We start from the raw sequence: 24959 nt of genomic DNA, 5'->3' as shown, positions 1-24959 counted from the left end.
TCATCATAAGAACCACACACATACCTCCTCCCTCCATATTATCAGATAAAAATAGTTTGCATTTGTTCCAGCTCCTTGTTCTCTGACAAGGTAGTGACCAGGAACAACACCTTTTCCTGGACCTCTCAGAAATGAGGATGTTTCTGTTTGCTTTTTTTGCTATAACATAAACCTGAAGAGGAAATTCAATACAAAAGTCTTTGCAATACATTTGTATATGGCTTTTCAGTCTTTAGTTGTTGCCTTTAGATTCTAAGGTTATTAGATGTGAACTTAAAAAGTTCAGGAAAACATTAGTACAATTACTAACTGGTAAATATTGCTCAGAGTAAAATATTTTCAGAATACATACATAACGCACATGTTAGTGTGGCTTTTGTATTCTTTCCTGGAATGTGAATGACCAAACCTGAAATCCTTATTCAGCTTTTGTCTTATTCCTCCAGTTTATTTTGAAATCAGTTGAAGACTGAGAAAGAAATTTAAAGTGAGAAATAAAGTTACAGTTTATCATCTGTAAAATGAAGCAGATTTCTCCTTCAGATCAGAACACTGATTTAGTATTTTTCTTCTTGTTCAGTGATAAAATCAAAGATTTCCCTCCACTTAAACAATCAGTACTTATGCGATTGAAAGTGATGAATTAGTTGCAATATTTCCAACGGAAAATGTGAATGAATTAGTTGTTTACTGGGCAGATTAAAGGAAAAAAAGTCTCCTGTGCCAAGGCAGTTGCTTTCAGTTCCTTTTGCAACTCTTATATTCACAGAACAAGGACCACTGCAATTTTGATTAGGTCATTATAAAAAAGCAGTACATTTAAATGTGTACGTAGAAAGAAGGGAAGGCAATGCAAGGCTAAGGAAACAGCTTCCAGCTGTTTCTCTGTGTCACACTGGTACTGTTCCATGTTACTAACAATGTTCCTTGTTATGAACAATGAATAGGCCAAGAATGAAAAAGAAAATTATTTTAATACAATAGCTTGATATTCAGAATGAAGACATTAATTCTCTACTTCTTTTTTTCTGAAGTGCCATGTTAAAAAAATTGTCTCCTAAATTTTCTTTTAGACAAATGCCTGGTATTTCCAGGGAGTGTTTATTTCAGTCTTTAAAATGTCCATATAAAACCCACTCAGATTCAGTTCTACAGTGCCACAGTGTATAAAGATTGAGGATAATTTTTCTGATTTCAGCTCCTGTGGATCTGTGACCTCAGTAATGTTGCCTAGTTGGTTTGCAAATTCTAACACTATTCAAAGTGAATGCCAGTGTTAGACATACTATAACGTATTTTTTAAACATGAATTCTCATTTGTAAAACACTTAGGCTTTAATATATGGAGGTTTCAGGAAACTTACAAAAATTTGAAGTAAAATTACCAACTGCAGTCTTCTGAATTTTCTCTCAATCATCTTGTCCCCCAGCGGTGCTTACAGCCAAGAGGACTGAAGCCAGAAAGATTACTGTCATTTTTCCATGGAGGTTTTGCATCTAAGCTGAGATTTCCATTAAGAAATTGTTATCTGCCAGCTGTCACTGTGGTTAAGAAATTGAAATGAGGACTCTTGAACACAGGACTATGCCCTTCACATGCAGGACATGGACTTTAATAGTGAAGAGCTAGTAAAAGATAGAAATGGTGGTAAGAGTAGCAGAATACAAAAAAAAGAGTTTTAGGATCCACAGAGGAATTGAGGGAACCTCTGAGGAGACAGAGAGCATGATAGGAGAAGAGAGAGAGGAAAGATGCAAGTACCAGATAGCAGACTTGTACTGTCTTGGGTCTGACTGAGAGCAGGTCATCAAACAGCCCTTGGAAGCTGCTAGAAGAACTGGAGAAATAATACTGGTTTTCAAGCAGAATATGACTTTAAAAATAGGAGATAGAAAAATAAAGAAACACTTTTTCAGCTATTCAAACAATCAAAGTTTTTTGATTACAAGCAGAATAACTAAAAAATAGAATCAGATGAAAATTATGAATAAATTAGAATTAGTAAATATAATATTTCAAATTAATTTTCCATATTCCAAGTGTGTTAGAATTGAATACTAAAAAAAAAATATAAAATGACTGCTATGATAGCTTATGTGCTACCATAAATCTGAATCTTTATAAGGATGCTTTCCAGGAATTATGTAGTTGATTTTGGAAAGCAAGCTTTATGATTAAAGATTTTTACATACATTTTTAATGAAAAAAGTACAAAAATTTAATAAATAGTAAAAATATTTTAGGTTCCATTGAATATTTTCACTGCATTCTCTTGTTCTGCTGTATAAAACTCACTGAAACAGTCATGAAAATTTGTAGTAATTTTCACTCTTATCACTGCCACTCACGGCTCAGTCACTCCCACCTTAAAATGACTTATACTGTGTCAGGTGAGGAACAGGCGCAGTCAGTTACTGCAGCTCAGCTCTTGATTAGATAGTCACATCCTATAGGAAATGTCCATTTAAGCTACAACATGCATCTTTGTCAACGTTAACAGTTTATTTTTTTTCAGTCTCATAGGGCTGAAGGAATAAAGGGAAATGAATTGATCAGAAATTGGACTAAAAATATTGTGGATTCTTTCTAATCTTCAGAGCATCTTAGTATTTCATATACCTTATACCTTTCATATACTCTTCAACTCACTTTTCTTTTGCTCCTTTGAGTAAATCACTTGTGATTTCTGATCTGTTAAGTCTAGTTAGTATATAATAAAATCATAGTTACCTGAAGGTATTCATATAATAGATGAAATATATTTTCTTTTTTTTTTTGTTTCTTTTAATAAAGCTGAAGAATGTATACCTCAAAGTCCTGTGTAAGCAACTATGTTTGCATTTGTTAGGAAGGCTGAATAGATTTCATTTTTAGTGTTCATTTCCTGAATATGTATTTGACCTTTAGGTTTAGTTTTAAAGTTTAGTGAACATGTTATGTTATAGTTTTGCTAATTTTTTTTTTTTTTTTTTTAAGTGTAAACCATTCTTGAGATGTAGTGAGTCTATTTGCAAAATTTCACTTCTATCAGTAGTAATAGAAAATAAAGTGTGTAAGGAAAATTGATGTTTATCAGATTAAGAGGTATCACTGGAAAAAGTATGTAAAAAAGTATGTAAGCATTAGTACACGCCTTTTCAGGGATCTTCTGTATTTGTCAAGCGTGTGCAAACAATTGTATGTACATGAAGAAGTACTATGTTCTGTTGTACATGAAAGTTTTTCATTTTGCTTTGTTTTCCAACTACATCTTTTGGTCTAAGAGAATATGCTAACTTTCCTTACAAACATTGCTAATAGCCTTAACCATCCCTAGATCATCATCGGAACATTGCTGCAGTGTAGCTGGAACATGTATAGAAGTATATCCTGAGTGTTGACTGATGAGCCAGGTTGTAATATGAGGTTGATGTCAGGTGCCTAATGAAGTTGTGTAGATTAGGAGAGGAGTTGCCATAGGCTCCTTTCATAGTCAGGAGGAAGAGTCACCTGCACTCAGCACTGAAATTCACCTCTATGTCTAATTTGCTTTTGATTGTATTAGGACACTGCTGACTACATTGCCAGCTTAGGTTATTGGTCACTACATGAGCTGATGGTGAGCCAGAGTACTCAAACAACAGTAAATATGGCTTCAGAGGTATTAAATGAATATAATAATTAATATTTAGTCATAATTTCAATACTACCAATAATTGAGTAGATCATACACATCCTTGGAACAGAATAGGTCATCTATGAAACTGGCATGAGCGCAGCCATCTTTTTGCTTATGAGAGTATATCCTGTTTATGACTTTTTGCAAAACCAAAACAAACTGCATGATGATATAAAAAAATCTTTAGTATGTGTGCCTGAAGGCAATGCTGAAAGTTATTTTGTAATGAATTTGTTGAATAAGATTGATATGAATGGATTAATTATCTTCCATGCACTGGACTTAAAACATCTGCAAATGTTTTTTTGTTTGGTGGTTTTTTTTTTTTCTTTTATTCTTTGTAAAAGATGTTTGTAAACAACATTTTATTTTTATTCTGTGTCATCTTAGAATATTTGCGTTTGCTGTGTATTCCATAAAAGTACAGGCAAACTGGAACAGCAGTATGACACTTCAAGTATGACACGTATTTTCATGGGTTTAGCCTTCCCATGGTTAGGTTTGAAAGTTTACAACACTGTATGGTCTCATGAAAGGATGCAACACACATGGCTGCAAACAGACTGGCAAGGCATACAGTAGTGCATATGGCAGATTATATAATCTTTAAAGACTGATAGAAGTTACGTTACTGCACATATTTTGATTTTTCTTCTAGGTAAGGGAACGACTGAGGGTTTCTTTAGAAAGAGTCTCTGCACTGGAAGAAGAACTAGCTGCTGCTAACCAGGAGGTAACACAAAACACTTTCTCCCCTTTTGAGGTTCAATTTCTCTAATACTCTGTCCCATGTGTTCCCTGCCACTTTTCTTAAAGCTCTCAGGATAAAAAAAAAAAAAAAAAAAAAAAAAGATAAATTGCATTCTGAATAAGCTGCTCAGTGAGGCTTGTTTAAGGTGGTTGTAAGACCTTCTGTTTATTCTTTTATTCCCTTCTTCTGTTCCCTTGTGAGCAAGCCAAAATCCAAGAGCTAGTGACAGATTCCCACATTTCTTACTGGCCATGAAAAAAGAGTGAACCAACAAATACGTCAGTTACTATAAACAATTCGATAACCTGAATTCCTGTTTTATTATAAAATTAAGTAAAATACACACATACATATATATATGCATACACATATTATATAAATGTTAACGTTGATGGAGGAAGGATTATGGATGGCTTTGAAATTTAGGTTTGTCTCTTCCCTTTTAATTGCAGTGTATCACAATGAGCTATGGTGCCATATAACCATTGTGAATTTGGACAAGAGATTTTTTTACCTCTATAGTAGTTTGCAGATTGTTCTCTTTTGTATGAAAGGGTTGCAGCAGCACATATTTGCATTGCACAATAACAGTACACACATATAGAAAGGAATTTTACACCCCAGAGAGGTGTTTCTGAGGCCAGAAAATATTAATATTAGTGTCTGCTGGTGACCTTACCATTCCCGTTATGTTCTGAATCTCCACCTAATGTGTGCTTCTCACACTGTTAAAAGTAAGTCAGACAAGCAATAGAGTTGGATTAATATTTTGGGTTCTGTCAATTTACTGGTGTCCTTTTCCTCAGGTTTAAGAGAAAAGCTGAAAACAACCACAGACAAACGAGAAGTACTAACAAATAATTCCGGGAAAATGGAATGTAATTCAGGGTAATACGTGATAATGTAAAATATAGACTCCTAATGTATTTTTTCCAATATTCAGCTAGGAAAGTTACTTTCTTAAAGTAACGTCTTAAAAATAGGATCTGCAGTTAAGGTATTAGTGCTTTATAAATTATAAACTACATGTTTTGAATCATTCCTTTCTTCTCTGAAGTAGCTGTAATTTATCTGTGCAAAAAATAAAACCCCTCTTTCATTCTTCCATTTCATAATGTCTAGGATACTTGGTTTCAAATGATTTAGTTACACTGTGTTATTTATTCTGTTATTTGCACCAGTTTTTATTAAATCAAAACCAGTACATTTGTTCAGTCAAGCCAACTGAGATATATCACACTTCTCTAATCCCTCCCATTTAAGATCCAATTAAATCCAAGTCCACTTCACTGAGCACGGGACCAGGTCTTTAGAGCATCACCTTGTTATGTGGAGTTTTAAATAAAATAGTGAAATTTGTATTGACAGTAAGGAACAAAGGCATGTACAATGAAATCGAATTGAAATAGGACTTTCATAGCCTTTCTTGCCCCAAATCCTTAGAAATGTTCTACAAACTTTGTGTCTACCTGATACTAAAAACATTTAGAAGAGCCAAGCATAATTAACCAAGCATAACATGACCATTAGCACAATCTGAGTACTATTATTTCAGTTTCCTGTGAGGCACTCTTAAAGTTGAAAAATGGAAATTCAAATAAGAAGGAAAAAAGATGGTAAGAGATGTAGAAGAGAACAGGTGGATAATTTTCAAACATATAATGCATTTGAACATGAGCAGATGATTTTCACATAATTATTTATTTAAACAACATAAAATTAATTAGAGAACTGCAGTATATAAGCCTGTTTTCATATAGATTCCACAGTGAATACGGGTAATTACACAGGTAATAAATGGCTTTAAAAATTTAGTGTACTATATATGAAAATAAATGGGCTAAGTTTACAAGGGAATTGAATATACGCTTTTCAGTAATTTCTGTATTCCTGTCACTTGCTGTCTGTTCCCCCCAAAGATAATTAATAACTTGTTTCATATTCATATTCTCATACTGATTCTGAGTGTACTACATATTCAGAACTGTATCTAAACATAAAATGATGACAGTAAATCGGTCCCCTGATTAAACAAGTGTATCAATAGATATATAACAAGTATCAGATTGTGGGATACAAAGTACTAGAAATGTGTTTGTTAAGGTAACACTTTTCTCTGAAAGCCTATGGCTGTGGCTCTGATAGAGCAACAATGAGAAACTGCAGATACTCCTGAGTACTTACTGGAAAAATGCTTATAGACAACAGAAAAAAGGAGGGAGAACAACTATAGCTTTCCAGCACTGGGTAGTAAACAAACTCTCATTTAGTAGTCTTTGTGGCATATTGCATACATAGCACAGGGAGAGAGAGCATCTGTAGCTCTCTCAAATCTGGTTTTATCTCCACTTGCAAACACCATCTCACAAAGCACTTTGTATTTGATAGGGAATAGTAACACACGTTGACTTTAAACTGCAGGGGCAACTGAGATGGACAGTAGGACCCTTTGGGGGAACTTAGTTTGTGTAGCTAATATTTAAGGGTAATGTGTAATGGAGAAGGTCTTTGGTCTGCAGTTCTAACAGTGACTATTGATATAGCATAAGTCACTCTCATTGATACAGTTGAACTTTTCAGAAATAAAAATGTCCACCAAATGGTTCATTGCTGTTTTGATTCTGTGATGGCAATAGCTTCTATAAGGAAGTGAATGTGTAGTTTATCTCCTTTTCACATAAATGCTGCACAGAAATTATTTTGATTTTATGAAATATTTCAATGTGCTAGCAGTTTTTATATTTTCAAAAAGTCAGTTATCTATAAATTGCAATATAAAATGTACATCAAATTAAGGGAATCCTTATGTTTGCTACAGGTTCAATAACAATAATTTAGGGCTAGAATTAACCAAATCAGTTACATTAACTATTCTACTGAATAGGAAGTCTTGGTTTTAAGTAGTGTCAAGCTGGAGGATACTTACAGGGTACATCAGCTCCATATTAAAACGTTTACAAACACTGAACATTATACTCTCTCTTACAGAACACAGGATTCAGTTCAGAATTAGGAGTTTTGAATTTGCGTGTCTACATGTGAACCAGTATCTAAAATCTGACTGTAGTCTGCGGAGGTCTAGTAAATCCAATCTGCCAGCTGAGCTGGTGATGAATCTGCCAGGGCTGCCAGATAATAGTACAAAATGGACCGGAGAGCTGTGTCTGTCTGGAGCTAGAGGTGGGGAAGGAATACTGCTGGTCACTGTGATGACACCAAATGCCTGTGTTAGGTAACTGACTCTCACAACAAGCTCATATGTAAACACCTCATGTATAGACAGCTAAAGGTAGGTGTCTTACTCCTTACAAACAGCAGAAGCTCTCTGAGTCGGGCAGTGGGCTTCTAGATACAGGGGAGGCTAAAAAAAATGGGCCTATATTATATTTACAGTGGATTGAAAATTCTTTAAATATACTTTTTACTGTGTCTGCTGTAGCTAAGATGAATAGTAGATATTGTTAGTTTTCTGAAAAATTTACTTCCCATTTTTAGTTAAAACTGCTGTAAAACATAGCTACATTTGCTTACCCCCCAGCTGCTTTTAAAATGATGACAATTTTCAGCTGGTTCCACATAACCCATGGTCTCTCCAAAGAGTTTTGTCACTGAAGGTCCAATCTGCAGTTAGCAATTAGACAACCTGCAACTGGTACACCGAAATCTCCCTCTGGAGACGTTCAAAACCCGCCTGGATGTGTTCCTGTGTAACCTGCTGTAGGTGGCCCTGCCTTGGCAGGGGATTGGACTAGATGATCTCCAGAGGTCCTTTCCAACCCTAATGATTCTGTAATTCTGTGAAGCTTAGTGGTACAACACTGTCTGTCTATGAATTTTCTGAAGGCAAATGTGATGTTTTACAATTGGTATATGAACACAGTTCTGTTAACCAGCTTCATTTTTACACACTAATTTGAAAAGACTGAGTCTCATTTGCAAGTGAAGTGGGATGCTAATTTTCCTTCCCAGCTTTGTCATTTATGATCTTCATGGAAATTAACTTTACTATTGAAATTACTTACAATATAACCACTTTTGTTCCCCAGCTTTTGAGATCCTCTCATTAGCCTTACGAGTGTGAATCTTCTAAAAGTATGCTAAACTACAGCACATGCAAAGAAGACACTAAGATCTTTCATTAGTGCCATATATCACCAGAAACTCAAACTCTAGTGGCTTCCTCAGGGCAAGGATACATAGATTATAGACCGTGGCCCACAGTGATGCTTTTAAACCCATTTCTGCTGCAATGCGCAGTGTTAAATGACAACTGTTGCAATTTCCATTAACAGATTTCACTGTTTGCCAGAACTCAACAAATAGTCTCAAAAAAAAAAAAAAAAAAAAAAAAAAAGACCTTTAGTGCTTTTTCCCAGGGCTTATATGTAAAATTAAGCTTTATATATAGTTAATACTATACTGGAAAATAGTTTTTTGTTTTGGTTTTTTTTTTCCTATGGCTGCGCTTACTTTACACATGAAATTTATCCAGCCCTTGTTAAATCTTCTGTGTTAGTAAGAATTGTATGACAAGTGACATTCCAAACCCCTTTTTTGTTTCTGGTTAATTTGCTGGCTTTTCCACCTTTCCTCATTGGTAGAAAATGTGGCATAGAAAATTATGTTTATTATCTCAAAGATATACTTTAGGAACCCACTGAGACTGTGTAGAATATGAAATAAGAGAAATTACTGGTTTGAGTTTATACATAATTTTGCTCCCATACACTTTTCTTCAGCATTTGTTGAAAATGTCAATGCTGTTTGCAAATGCCAAACAACATTACATCACTTCTGTCAATTGACACAAATTATATTTAAAACAATCAGGCTTCCTTTTAAAACCTCATTGTTACAGTTTCTATAGAATTCTACTCAATTTTGAGGCTAAATTTTGCTCCTGGAGCTGAGAGAGCTTGCAGGAGGTTTGGACCGTAGATCTGTGCTTTATATAACTGTATGCATTCTCCTATTTAGGTAGTACGTTTCTTCCTAATAGTGGGTTAGTTTATTCATTAGGCTTCCTTAATGCTATTTTTATAGCATCCATGAAAGCGTTAATATATAATTTACATTGCTGAAATGATGATTTGCAATTTATGATTTTTTATATTCTACCCCAGAAACACCAGAAAATATAGCCACTTAGTCACCAAAGAACTTTCAAATGCCATATTTAATTGCCTGACTCTTGCTATGCAGGGAAAGTCAAGAAACCAGTGAAAATTTGAGATACTTTTAACAGTTGAGGATATTTTTACTCTGACCATGAGGGATGATGCAGACATGATTGTAGTGTCATTGCCACTAATGAAATATTTTGTAATATATATATATTAAACCTATAAATATATATACGCATATCACAGAATCACAGAATCCCAAGGGTTGGAAGGGACCTAAAAAGATCATCTAGTCCAACCCCCCTGCAAGAGCAGGGTAACCTACAGTACATCACACAGGAACTTGTCCAGGCGGGCCTTGAATATCTCCAGTGTAGGAGACTCCACAACCCCCCTGGGCAACCTGTTCCAGTGCTCTGTCACTCTTACAGTAAAGAAGTTCTTCCTGATGTTAACGTGGAACTTCCTATGCTCTAGTTTACACCCATTGCCCCTTGTCCTATCACTGGATATCACTGAAAAAAGCCTAGGTCCATCATCCTGACACCTACCCTTTACATATTTGTAAACATTGATGAGGTCACCCCTCAGTCTCCTCTTCTCCAAGCTAAAGAGACCCAGCTCCCTCAGCCTCTCCTCATAAGGGAGAAGTTCCACTCCCTTAATCATCTTTGTGGCTCTGCGCTGGACTCCTTCAAGCAATTCCCTGTCCTTCTTGAACAGAGGGGCCCAGAACTGGACGCAATATTCTAGATGCGGCCTCACCAAGGCTGAGTAGAGGGGGAGGAGAACCTCTCTTGACCTACTAACCACTCCCTTTCTAATGCACCCTAAGATGCCATTTGCCTTCTTGGCCACAAGAGCACATTGCTGGCTCATGGTCATCCTCCTATCCACCAGGACCCCCAGGTCCCTTTCCCCTTCGCTACTTTCCAGCAGGTCACCCCCCAACCTGTACTGGTACATGGGGTTGTTCTTCCCCAGATGCAAGACTCTACACTTGCCCTTGTTAAATTTCATCAAGTTTCTCCCCGCCCAACTCTCCAGCCTGTCCAGGTCTCGCTGAATGGCAGCACAGTCCTCTGGTGTGTCAGCCACTCCTCCCAGTTTTGTGTCATCAGCAAACTTGCTGAGGGTGCACTCAGTTCCCTCATCCAGGTCATTGATGAAAATATTAAACAGCACCGGTCCCAGCACTGACCCCTGAGGAACTCCACTAGTCACAGACCTCCAGCTAGATTCTGCGCCATTGACCACAACTCTCTGCCTTCTTCCTTTCAACCAGTTCTCGATCCACCTCACTACTTGATCGTCAAGCCCACACTTCTTTAGCTTATCTATGAGGATGCTGTGGGAGACAGTATCAAATGCCTTACTGAAATCAAGAAAAACTACATCTACCGCTCTACCATCATCCCTCCACCTAGTCACTTCCACATAGAAGGCTATAAGGTTGGTCATACATGACTTCCCCCTCATAAAACCATGTTGGCTGTTCTTAATGACCCCCTCATCCTTGATATGCCTAGTGATGGAGTCAAGAATAAGTTGTTCCATCATCTTTCCAGGGATGGAGGTAAGGCTGACCGGTCTATAATTACCCGGGTCCTCCTTCTTGCCGTACTTATAGATTGGTGTGACCTTTGCCATCCGCCAATCCTCAGGCACCTCGCCCGTTTCCCACGACTTACCAAAGATGATGGAAAGTGGCCTAGCAATGACCTCCGCCAGCTCCCTCAGCACCCGTGGGTGCATTCCATCCGGACCCATCGATTTACAGATGTCCAGTTTGCATAGCTGATCCCTAACCCAATCCTCATCTACCAAAGCAAACTCCTCCTTTGTCCTGACTCCTCCTGGGGCTATAGAAATCAGGGGCCCTCGGGGAGAGTCTGCAGGAGTAAAGACAGAGGCAAAGAAGGCATTCAGCACCTCTGCCTTCTTTATATCCTCTGTCTCCAGGGTACCCACTTCGTTCAGCAGTGGGCCTATATTGCCTCTTGTGTTACTTTTATTTGCTATGTATTTGAAGAAGCCCTTTCTATTGTCTTTAACCCGACTAGCAAGATTGAGTTCCAAGGAGGCCTTAGCTGTCCTAATTGCCTCCCTACATCCTCTAACAACTGTCCTATATTCCTCCCAAGCGGCCAGCCCCTCCTTCCATAATCCATAGATTCTCCTTTTCCACTTGAGTTTGCCCAGCAGCTCCTTGTTTAACCACGCCGGTCTCCTAGATCCCTTACTTGACTTCCTACTCATTGGGACGCTCCGATCCTGAGCTTGGAAGAAGCGGTCCTTGAATGCTAACCAACTATCTTGAGCCCCTTTACCGCCTAGTACACTTTCCCATGAGACTTCCCTTAGCAGTTGACTGAAGAGGCCAAAGTTGGCCCTTCGGAAATCCAGAACTGTGGCTTTGCTAGGTATTCTATTCCTCCCACACAGGATCCTGAACTCCACCATCTCACGGTCACTGCAGCCAAGGCTGCCATTGACCATCACCACTTCGACCAAACCCTCCTTGTTGGCGAGTACTAAATCTAGCAGCGCTGCTCTCCTAGTTGGTACGTCCACCATTTGCATTAAGAAATTATCATCAATGCACTCGAGGAACCTCCTAGACTGTGAATGACTGGCTGTGTGAGTCTTCCAGCAAATATCGGGGTAGTTAAAGTCCCCCACGACGACTAAGGCATGTAGTCACGAGGCTACTTCCAGTTGCCTGTAGAAAGCCTCATCAACTCCTTCATCCTGATCAGGAGGTCTGTAATAGACCCCCACAACTGTATCACCCGTGCCAGTCTGCCCCTTGATTCGTACCCACAGACATTCCACTTGCTCCTCATCCGACCCCGGACAGAACTCAATACATTCTAGTTGCTCTCTCACGTAAAGAGCAACTCCACCACCTCGCTTTGCTGACCTATCTTTCCTAAAAAGGACATAGCCATCCATGACCACATTCCAGTCATGTGAACTGTCCCACCATGTCTCTGTAATTGCCACTAGATCATAACCTTTAGCCCACACACAGACTTCTAACTCCTCCTGTTTATTCCCCATGCTGCGTGCATTGGTGTACAGGCATTTCAGGGAGCCAGTCCTAGTACCCTTTTTCCCCTGCGGGACAGGGTCTAAAAAGCTATCCTTTCCCACAAGTGAAACAAGAGATTGATAGTCCTCCTTAGCCCGCCATCCTTCAATCCCTAGCATGTTCCTCTTGGGCTTGTCCCCAACAGGCCCAGTTAAATCCCCTCCCCCCTTCATAACTAGTTTAAAGCCCTGTCAATAAGCCCTGCTAACTCCTGCCCCAAAACCCTTTTTCTTCTCTGGGACTGGTGTATCCCGCCTGTCACCAGCAAACCAGGTGTCCCATACAGCAGCCCATGACTGAAAAACCCAAACCCCTGCCTTTGGCACCAGTCACGTAGCCATACATTAACCTGCAGAGTCTTCTTATATATCCCTTCACCCTCGCTTGCAACAGGTATGGAGGCAAACACCACTTGCGCTCCAGACCCTTTAACCAGCTGTCCCAGGGCCCTGTAGTCTCTCTTCATTGCCCTTACGTTCCTCGTAATAATTTCGTCACTGCCAACCTGAAAAACCAGCAGCGGGTAGTAGTCAGACGGCTGCACCAGTTCAGAGAGTTTCTTTTTAACATCTCTAATCCGAGCCCCAGGCAGGCAGCAGACCTCCCTGTGGGGTGGATCCGGTCGACAAATGGGCCCTTCTGTTCCCCTCAGAAGGGAGTCACCCACCACAATTACTCTTCTTTTCTTCTTGGTTGGGGAAGTTCTGAGGCGTGTGGGTGAATGACTAGCCCTGGGTGACTCACTAGATAGATTTGCCTCACCATCTCCATTCACCTGGCCCTGAATTTCCAAGACCTCGTACCTGTTATTCAAGGGCAATTGGGAGGGAGGAAGGGATTGTGAGGGTTTTCGCTTACCTCTCTGAGGAGGAACCTCCCTCCATCCATCCTTGTCCATTAAGCTCTCTCCTTCTGTCTGATGGTAGGAGGGAAGGGGATCCATAGCTAGTTGAACCACTTCCCTCTGCCCTTGCCTTAGGGTGTGGTTCCACCAATCTATTTCACTTTCACACTCTCTAATGGCTCTCAACCTTTCTACCTCCTCCCTCAGTTCAGCCACCTGCCTGAGCAGGTCATTTATTTGCTCACAGCGAACACAAGCAGTGTCACTGGCTCCCTCCAATACAAGTGCCAGGCTCAGGCATTCGCTGCAGCCAGAGACCTGCACAGCTGCATGTCTGCAGGAAGGCTCAGTCTGGATACCCACATTAGTACTCACTACAGCTTTCGATCGTGTTGTAACCATGATCTATCTGGTCAATCAATCCGTCTACATCTCTCAGCACTCTTTCCCCCTCCTGTACTCCAGGCGAGTCCTCTCGATGAGGCGGATGGAACGCTCCCCTGCCCGCTCGCCTGCCCGCGCGAACTGCCGCGCAAACTGCCTCGACGCTCTGCCTCGACGCTCTCTGTTTGCCGGCTCTGTTATACATATATACATTTTATATATATTTATTTTATATATAAAATGTAAAAAACATATATAAAGACATATATATATTAAACATATAATATAAAACATACATATATATATTTAAAGTAAAGCCTCAGTTAACTATGATGTGTTCCTTTTACCCATGCTTGCATATGAAAAACAAACCAGCTGTGTACCTATTAGCTTAGGGTACTTTTTGTTACAGGAGTTTCTGGATGGCCTTCACCTTTGTATGTAAATACAATGCAGTAATTTTTGGAGTAGAAATATAGTTAAAGGAATAGTTTGATGAGAAAAAAAGGCATGCACCTTTTTGAATGTATAATATACGCAGAATTTCATGAATGTGAATTTCAGAAATTATAGATATCAAATCTCTGGATGAAACTGGGTGGAATTTAGTGACTTTTTTCCTGAAGAATTCCAGGTGGATGGCTTATACCTATCTCTGGTGACTTTAGTAAATCTTTTTGCAAAAACTCTGAGTCAGCCTTCATCTACAGCACCTTGCTTTACCGTATTTTCTCAGATTGGTGCAACCGAAAATTACTGCTTTGCAAACTCTCCCCTATACTTTTTTAAGCTTTTTTTTTTTTTTTTGTTTTGTTTTGTTTTTTAAGCTATAAATTTACACAGGTCTAACTCTGGAGGGACCTTGTTTGTGGTCTGAACTTAAATTTTAAATGTCTATGTAATTGTGCCAAATGATATATTTTCTGCAAAGTTGCACATAATTGAAAATATCTTGGTTTGAAGCGTAATCTTTATCTGCTATATGTAATTGCTTTTCATTCTGCATTTAACCTTAGCCATCTAGTTAAATGCTAACTGCTGAAAGTTATTGTTGCCCTTAAGTTTTAAATGTGGTAATGAAGCACAATGACTTTTTTTTGTGAATGTTTCTCATTCTGCATGTTCCACAGCATTAATTTCTGTCTCTATGCATTTGAATTAGTGTGTGTGGTATGGCAGCTGAAGAGGCTGAAAATTACTACAGCAGCACTACAGCCTTCATTGCTTTCCTTTTTTTACAAAGTCAAAAAGAAAGAATCACAAAAAAGTCAGTTTAATTGCTGTAGCTGTTCCATTTTGTGTCATCAACTAAATGTAATCTGAGTTCTTATAAGAAAAAAACACTGGAATTCTTTGTGGACATTGAGTGCAGCAGGGCTGATCTTTGCACTATCATCAAAAGCATTTTTCACTGAATTCAGGGCAAAATAGGAATGAAATTCAGTATGTTTTTCAAATAATTATTTAAGAATATTACTTTCTATTGACATATTTGAAATGGACATCACCATTCCACTTGCAAAAGTGGTTTCTCAGTATAATTTCCATAAATTTCTACCATAGAGAAAAATTTTCCAATTTTGAGTAAAAATATCCCATGTATTTCCTACAATGACAGTAGATAATAATTTTATATTTTAATGATTTATCATTAAAATATGCTAAAACATATTTTAATATTTTCATACAAAAATCTTAATTAAAAGTGCGCATAGGTTTGATTTCTTCTTTTATAACTTTCTTTAGTCACTTAGCCCTGTTTATGTGTTGGCAACCCCCTAATGTATGTTAAATATGTTGAGCAACTTTGGTCTTTGCTGAAATGATTTTGCAGACCAGTATTGTGTAGCTGCCCAAATGTCTCAGGCTATTTTCAAAAGACATACAGAAATGCTGTGGTCTCTTACCTCTCTATTTAGCATGTGGCCACCATATCCTAAAATACATGCATTTTCAAATTTTGCCTTGACTTCTCATCTCCTTCCTATGTATTCTTTAGAAGAAACCAATTTGTATGAAAGATTGTGATTAATAGAAAGGATATGTGGTATGTGCTCAGGTGTTAATGGAGAGCTTCTTGAGGAAAAATGTAGCTGAACAATTAAGCTTTTTATTCCTTTACAAATACAGTAGTTCTAATACAGTCTTTGATATCAAGTGCTTGGTAAGTGGTATATATTACTCATCATTCAATATCATGTCATAAAGGCAATTGCTACTTCCTGGTTTAATTTCTAAATATTCTGAGATCCCAAATATGTTTTGCAACACAAACTCTCCATAAAATTAGCTTATTTATCAAAATAAGCAAAAACCTAATCCAGTATATTTGTGGGTATGTTTGCTTTAAAAATTATTTCAAGGATGCTCATTTTGAAAACAAATTAGGTGCTACTACTCTTAATATAAACGTAATCTTCCTTTGGTGTACTTTCTGGCAAACATAGGCATGTACTAAATTTATTAGTGTATAACAATTTATTGTAAACATTTCTTGCAAGAATCTGTGGAGGTCCTCTTCCTACCTTGTTGCTTGGACCACATCTTCCATGTACTGGATCTGCTGAGTTTCTCCTTACTCACTTTTTCGAGAGCAGATCAAGGGTTAGCTTTGCCTTTACAGTCTGGCACCCATAAAAGTTTTCAGTGAAGTCACTTGTTTCAGTCCATACTACATGAGTTCTCCTACACTCCAGTTTCCCCTCTCAGCTTTTCAGTATTTTGTTACATGTTGCTTTACTTTAGAAAAGTGTTAGAAAAGTTTTGAATTACACTTCTTCATGTCACTCCTTAAACATCATTCCTGTCACCATCATTACTGATTATTATTAAGAAAGTGATGACAAATTTGTAGGCTCTCTCATCTTTTCTTTTTTCCAACTCTTTTATTCAAATAGTTAAGAAAAGTAACAAGGAAATCTATGACAAATATTTACATTAAGTATTATATTCTCGTTTTTATACTACCTGTTGCTTGTCTTCAGATTGTTGCCTTTGGGCATTTAAAATTTTTGTATTAAAAATTTTTGCATTAAAAAATGTGGCCTAATTTTAATTACAACTTAGAGCGCTGTATAAAAATTCACTAGTACATTTAATAGTAATATATATTCCATCTTCACATTTATATTGGAGGGGTTTTATTACACAACTTTACTATGACTATTACTGCATTACTACATTCTCAGAAGAGTGCCAACAGAAGAACAGGACTCTTTTTTTTTAATTATTTTTTAAATTAAAACATGGATCCTGCTCCACAGCATTTCTGGTATAGAAGTGCCTTGTAGTTTTTGTTTCTCTTACAGCTGTGGAATGGATAGCATTACTGTAAAGCCAGGGTAGCACAGTGACCTGTGCAGTACATGTGGCTGTCATCCTTACCCTTTTTAATACCACAGAAGCTTTGCAAATGTCACTCACAGAACTCAGGCTAATCTGGTCCTTTTTGAATATTCTTGCTCTGAAAACATTGAAGTTATTTTAGCTGGGGTGACTGCCTATTCCTGCAGCAGAAAAAGTAGGATACAATCCAATAGAATTCATGGGTGCAATGATCAACTTCAAAAGTATTGATAGATGAATTTGGCTAAATTGCATAACTTGATTTTTGAGAGCTGATGGCTGTAGTGGCATTTATTCAGGTGCACAGTCTGCCACACAGTTGTTGGCCCGGTACACGGCATAAATCCTGGTACACCACATTAATCCTAGCGTTCTCACCACATCATAACTCTATGTTTAGGAGTTAAATACTGAGCACATGCACTCACCCCATCTCCATACCTGTTTTTTAATGGGAGAGAGGCTCAGACTGAGGTCAAGGAGGGAATGACAGTGCTCTCCATGAGGTCCTGACTAAATAACTATAGGACGTAGTATTCAAAGCTCACTGCACAACACAATTGCTCTGCAATTAGTCAGTGTGTATGGAAAGTTTCTGTTTTCTGATTCTCATGAGGCTGAGTTACTGGTGTTATTTTTTGAGATATGTAAAATGTTTATGTTCATCAGTAAATAAGGATCATGGAGCATGCCTGACATTTCTGCACAACAGCAAGCAAATATATCAGTATATGACACAGAGCTGTGAAACTGAACATGTCTCAGAGTGATAAATGGATCTTGTGATATCTTTTCTACGTTATTCTGGGGAACTACAGAATAGCTAAACTCTGAGTTTCTAGCACAGGCTTTGTGGATTTCTTGTTTACCACATATTCCTCATGCAAAGTAGAATAAAGGGAGAAAGAGGAGATGAGATGACAGCCAAGGAAATACAAGCTGAGAGAAGAACAAGGATGGCAGGAGCCAGCTGTGTGGCTGAGCATGTTTCACGTGCCTGAAAACTCCAGATCAATAAAACTGGAAGGTTATTTGTATATGATTAGCTTAAAGATTGTTTGTAGTCAGCATGAGATTAGACACTAGGATAATTTCAGATTGAATTTAACGTCATGTGTTTGGCATGCTGCTTAGGGAGTTAACAAATCAATTTAATGCAACTCTCATCGGCCCTGGTTTCCTAAGATTAAGTAGGCAAATGCTTTACTTTAACCACACCAACTTGCTAAAGTAAAGATCATAGCATATATTTAAATGCATGTCCAGTTGATTCATGATGTAGAGCTGTTACTTGTATAAAGGAAGATTTTAATGTCTAACGCTTAATTTGCTCACAGTATGCACAGAGTGCCTTTCTTGAGACATCAGAGAGCAGACATCACTTCTCTTTGGTCTGTTATTTTGGGATTCATAAACTTTGAAATGTATGACATTTTATCTTGCTCCAGAGGTGTAAAGTCAGGTTTAAGAACATAACCGATTATCTTTCTGTCTGTATCAGCTTCAGGGTCATTTGACATTTGTCAGTTGCGGTGTTCAAGCAGATCAAGCAAATTTCACTGCAAGAATCAGTCTTGTTGATTCCTTGCCATCAACAATCCTCTTGCACAGTGATCTTGATGAAAATAGAAAACCCATACCCATTATCCTTAATTTTTAATCTGCTGGAACAATATACTCTTTTAACATGTTTAATGTACTTCTTTAGAATGAGTATGCAATTTTGTGTATATTTGTTAAATGTTACATCATTAGTTAAGAATATTTGCACCCACTAACTCTCAAATAAGATTTTAGATAGTATAACAAGGTCACAGTATTATGTTTTATGCTTATTACTCTCCATAATCAGTTTTAAAAGTGTGAATAGGCCTTACGTGCTGCATTTGAATAAAAGTTTTAAATTGATGGCATGAGTCATTAAATAAAATCAACTATAAGCTTCAATATGTTCATATTTGTTAAAGAATATTCCCGTTAACACATGAACCACAAAATGTATAATTTGTCTTTTCATAGTTGATCACCTTAGCCCAGCAGCGTACATGCAGCTCTAACAGTATCCTGCAGATTGATAAAGTAGTTAACAAGCAAGAAAGTAAAAACTAATGTCTGTGAGCAGTGTCAGCAATAATGTGAATCAAGAGTAATTTGCCACTCAGAGGTCTGTATTGGCTCTCCACTGCCAATAAGCAGAGCAAGGTCCATAAACATGACAAATTGATTCCACATTTGTTACTGATAGACCAAGAAGAAAATTATTGCTATTTCACTACTGGTTTGCTAATGCTGATAAAAAAATTCATTGATAAAATATTTGTCAGGAAAAATAGGAACAGAGATTGTACTGGGGATATAGAAAGGATAGCTGTATCTTGGTAAATGCTTACCAAGCATAGTCATATCAGGCGATTTTTGTTTTCAAATTTTAGGGGTTTTTTTTAGTGCAAACACATTCCCATCCTATGTCTGTAATAGAAATAATTATAGAAATCATTTTACTTGGGATCCAAAAATAATGTTTTGGTCTGAGAGGGAAGAATTCGATACTTCTACTTTGAGATCTTGATTGGAAAATGTCATGATTAAAAAATACTAAATAATCTTCATTAGGATTAATAGCGACTATCAACATTAAGTGGAATTATTCCAAGAGGAGCTGAAGAGGGTTTGTTTTACTTAATTCACTTCATAAGAAATGATCCAGATTGCTTAACATTGAACCTGGAGAGTATAGTTTGGACACCTTTAATTGTGTAGAATCCATGTTTACAAAAAGGAGTAAAAAAAAAAAAAAAAAAAAGAAACCATATGTATAATTCCTCCTTTGCATTAGAACATGGCTATCATATATGATTCTTTTCTATAGTAATCCTAGAAGGAAAACATTATTTTAATATTTCCACTTATGAAGAATATTCATAATCAAAACAATCTAAAAATTGTATCAGTGAGGACTATCTTTTATTTTCATTGGAGAAATGTGTGAAAAAAATTACTCCCAGTAAGAATGTAATTTAAAAGTATTAAGATCTTGATTAAAATTAAATGGGTACATTTGGTTTAATATTTTAAATATAGACTTTAATTCACTCTACTGTCCTTTGATTTCAACTGACTGGGAGTTTGATTTAAACTGGGATTTCTTCAGTTTGTGCATGCAGATTGAGTCTTTGCTATTCTTCAATTGTAGCTCTAGGGTAAGGTTCATTTCCTTTCTGGATTTTTACTCATATCCTATTTATCTGTTGCACTTTCATGTTTTGTATGGTCAGTAAAACAGATAGTGATTTCAATATCGATACATTGAACAGGAAAATTTAATAAGACTAACTACACATGCAGAATAGTGGTGTTTTCATAACAGAAGTGTCCAGGCAAGGTAAATCTAATGAATCTCAAAGTCTTCAGGTGACAATACACAGACAAAGAATACAAAATTTATCAGGGGAAGACTATTTTCACCTGAAGGGAAGTATATTAATGTAATCAGGAAAGAAAAATAGATCTGCAGTGCAAATAGCTAAATACTCCATTTTAACCTGAGCAGGAGTTTTTTCCACCTGAATTGTATACCTTAAACCTTGGTAGTTTTAAATTAAATGTGTATGTACTAACAGCAACTACATAAAGGCCTAGAGTCATATTATTTTATTTAGGGTCAATATCATGGTTATACAGAGAATGTATATAATTCTATAAATAAACCATCTGTGTATATAGTATCATATATATCATATATATGTATGCACACACACAATATTTACATCTATTTCAATAGCTCAGATTTTGTCAAAAACAATGAAAATCATAATGTTTATGCCAAATCTCTCTTCAGCTCTGACCACCTGGAACTCAGACCCTATACTACCAATGAGCTGTAGGGCTTTTTTTTATCCTGGTCTGTGTACATTACTAGCATCTTTGGAAGAATAATAATGAAGGAATAATGATTTTACTGCTTCTTTGTTGAGCTTGGTTGGGGGGAGGGGGGGGAAGAAAAGGAAGAGTAATAAATCAGCAGGTGTCAAATACATACTATAATGCAACTGTGTAATTGATATTTGTTTTTCCATTGTACTTGTCTCTGTAAAAGTTCTTTCACTGTGTCATATTTCATACAATTTTTGTGGCAAATTAAAAGTAGCACAGTTTTGTTTACTTAGATAAGGGTTTCTGAAGAAAATGTGCCAAAATATACCTGGTAATCTTCTGTGAAAAATCTTGACAGATGCTCTTTTTCATAATAGCAACTGCACAATTGCTTTAAATAACTCTTATTTTGTTCACATTGTTGCCAGTACACCATAGAAATAAATGTTACATGCTCTAGACTGTGTGCAACAGCACAAGACACTCATTTACAAAGTAACACTTCATTTGGTTCAGAATTCATAATGAAGCAAAGAAGACTAATAAACCCTATTGCCTTATTATCAGTCTAACATGTTAGTGTATTACTACATTAAAAGTGTAAAAATGACTGCTGATCCACGCAGTTCACGTTCAGAAGGAGTCAAGACTCAGTGATGTAAACGGATGGCAGGAGGTCCTGCGAGCATTCCGTTGATACCAGCACAATGCCACAACTGTGGGCTGCACCTGGACTACACTACCCTTGTCACAAGCAGGCATGACCTTCGTAGGCATATCAATAAAACAATAGCCAAGACCTGTCAATAGCTATCATGAGTGCAAAACACCAATAGTGAAGATCACATGGTTAGTATTTTCATGTTTTCCTGTCAAAATTATGACTCTGACACAGATTCAGAGCATCTCCCATCATCTTTGCAAGTTGTCATCCATTATTTGCACTTCAGTGACGTGAACGCAGTCTGAAAGTGCTAGCCACCATACAATACAGACAGGGTCACAGAGAGCCACTGCTACATCAAGGTTAGAATAGAATAATCAAGATATACCAGAAGCTGCAGAAGCAAGATATTTTAGCTTTGTTTGACAGAACTTAAGGCATAGCTCAAAGATCCACTTAAACCATAAAAGAACTGTAACAGAGCGTTGGAGCTGAGTGTTCTACCTCCCCCATTTGCCATAAAGATCCTCTGACTATTTAAATCAACTGTCTTTTACAATGCTCCTGTGATCAGTTTGCAGTTGCTGTAAATCTGAATGTATGTTCTCTTGCAGAGCTCTCTATCAAATACTGGATTTCTAGTAATGATAACACCATGCTTCTTGGCCATTAAAGAAGAAGAATGTAGAGATTCTATTTCAATTTACACTTACTTAAGCTCCATATAGCGCAAATGCATAAGATTTGTTTTCATTAGTCTACTACTGTCTAATCGCCTAGGGTTATAAAGACTCCCTCATGAGGACTATTTCACCTTAATGAGTATTCCTCCACAGCAATGAAAGCTCAATAACAGAATTAAAATCTCAAACATCCTCAAAAAGGAAGGAAGAGAACAATTTACGATGTTAAAATGTTGAAAATATGCATTACTCATAACGCCCATGGGTTTTTTTCTTTGAATAAAGTTGTATTTTTCTTGACATGTCAGGATACATTTTCAAGGGCTCAATTGTGTAAAGTTTCTGGAAAGCTCACCACTTAAAGAGCAATAAAATTCACTGGAATCCAGGCAATTATAAAATAAACCCAGCTTGGGTTGTCAGAACATTAAGTTTACAAGTGAATTTTCAGAGTGCTACAAAAGCCCTACTTGCAAATTTGTCTGATTCTTTTTTTGTTTAAGTAGTTGAATGGGAGAGAAGAAAAAGTGCTAAGTTAAAAAATTAAGAAGCTTTTTGATATTTTCCTTCCCCCAGAGGGAGCTGTGGTGAGTTGACCCTGGCTGTAAACCAGGTGCCCAACAAAGCTGCTCCATCACTGCCCTCCTCAGCTAAAACAGGGGAGAGAAAATATAATGAAGATCTTGTGGGTAGAAATAAGGACACGGAGAGATCACTCATCAGTTACTGTCATGGGCAAAACAGACTTGACTTGGGGAAATTAGTGTAATTTATTACTAATCAGAGTAGGATAATCATAAATAAAACCAACTCACGCCTTCCTTCTTCCCAGGCTTAACTTCCTGTTTCTCTGCCTCCTCCCCTGCAGCAGCGTAGGTGAGTGGGAAATGGAGGTCATGGTCAGTTCATCACACGTTGTCTCTGCCATTCCTTCTTCCTCAGGGGAGGACTCCTCACACTCTTCCACTGCTCCAGCATTGGTCCCTTCCACAGAAGACAGTCTTCCGTGAATTGCTTCTGCGCATGTCCCTTACACAGGCTGCAGTTCTTCATGAACTGCTCTCTCCATGGGGCCACAGGTCCTGCCAGGAGCCTGCTCCAGTGCAGGCTTCCCACGGGGTCACAGCCTCCTTTGAGCATCCCCCTGCTCCAGTGTGGGATCTTCCACAGGGTGCAGGTGGAGATCTGCTGCAATGCTTGAAGCACCTGCTGTCCTCTTCCTTCTCTGACCTGGGTGTCTGCAGAGCTGTTAATCTCACATTCTACCTCCTGTCTCCCACCTGCAGTTGCTGTTGAGCAGTAACTTTTTTTCCCCTTCTTAATTATGTTATCCCAGAGGTACTGTCACTATCACTGATAGGCTCAGCCTAGGCCACCATCATGTATGTCTTCGAGCTGGCTGGCGTTGGCTCTCTCAGACACAGGGGAGCCTTTTGGCAGCTTCTCAGAGAAGCCACCTCTTTAGCCACCCCTACTATCAAAACCTTGGCAGGAAAACCTAGTACAGGAGCCCAAAGTGCATTCATTGTTACTAATGAAGGTTTTATTCCCCGCCTTCCAAAGTTATCTTTGCAATCTGCCCTTTGAAATGTAACTATTTGCAAATCTCAGAACCTGCCTTTCTAAATGGAAAAACTAAAACATTTCAACACTAAAGCCATCTTCAGGGAGATTCATTTTTTTCTGCTGTTTTAAGACTATGTATGGATGTATGAGAAGTTTGGTTTATGAAGTCAGACTCTGCATTTATGACAGCCTTAAGAGCATCTTTTGTTCACTTGCTCAAAAGTTATCCCATGTATTTCATTTGATCATGATACTGAAACATACTGAGATTTTAGCTACCACTCGGATGAAAGATTCCCCCTGCCCAAGCCAACACCTCACTTTTCCATGTGTATTTATTAATAATATTTCATATAAGATTCATTCATTTCAAGTAATAAATCTCATTTTATACCTAGACAGCACCAAAAATCTGTATTTGCTTGTTTGTTGGGAAAAAAAACTAAATGAGAAGTTTCTTGCCTTTATACCTTTACTACACCTACAATGAAAATGAATTTACATTATTAGACAGGTTTGTGAATCTTAGACTTTCATCTGCTTTTGTCTAGTGAAGGATGTTGAGAAGGCGGTTGAGCCACACACGCCACCTATTCCCCTGGGTTTTCAGGAACACTTTGGTGGTCTTATTACAGGACCATCTCACTAGTACCTGCTTCATCAGTTATTCAAAGATGGGGCAAACTCCCTCCTTAGCCTCTTCCTTTGGTCAATGTAGAAAATGAAGCTAATCAGAATTTGTGGTGCAATCCCATTGATTTCTGGAAATAGTTAAAAAGTTGGGTTTTATGTCAGGCAAAGAAAGCCATCATTGGTTCAGTCATTTTGATTAGTATATGTTTTAATTGGGAAAAGAAAATCTTGTGAGAATGTAAATGGTAGGTGTCAGGCTGATATCTAACAAAACCACCTAAGCCGGGGGGTGGGGCGGGGGGTGGGGCGGTGGCGAGTTATCGGTCAGCGGGTGGTGAGG

General features: G+C 37.8%; 1 protein-coding gene across 1 annotated transcript in view; it reads left to right on the top strand.

Annotated features, from left to right (window-relative positions):
• PPFIA2 (PTPRF interacting protein alpha 2) overlaps positions 1-24959 on the top strand; it is a 127549-nt gene that overhangs the window by 16842 nt on the left and 85748 nt on the right. The window contains exon 3 of the mRNA XM_065669600.1: positions 4318-4392. Coding sequence (XP_065525672.1) covers positions 4318-4392 — 75 coding nt within the window. The remainder of the gene's footprint in view (positions 1-4317; positions 4393-24959) is intronic.

This window comes from Lathamus discolor, chromosome 1 (genome assembly GCF_037157495.1).
Source record: "Lathamus discolor isolate bLatDis1 chromosome 1, bLatDis1.hap1, whole genome shotgun sequence".
NCBI lineage: Eukaryota > Metazoa > Chordata > Aves > Psittaciformes > Psittacidae > Lathamus > Lathamus discolor.
This window is presented reverse-complemented; position numbering and strand designations above follow the sequence as displayed.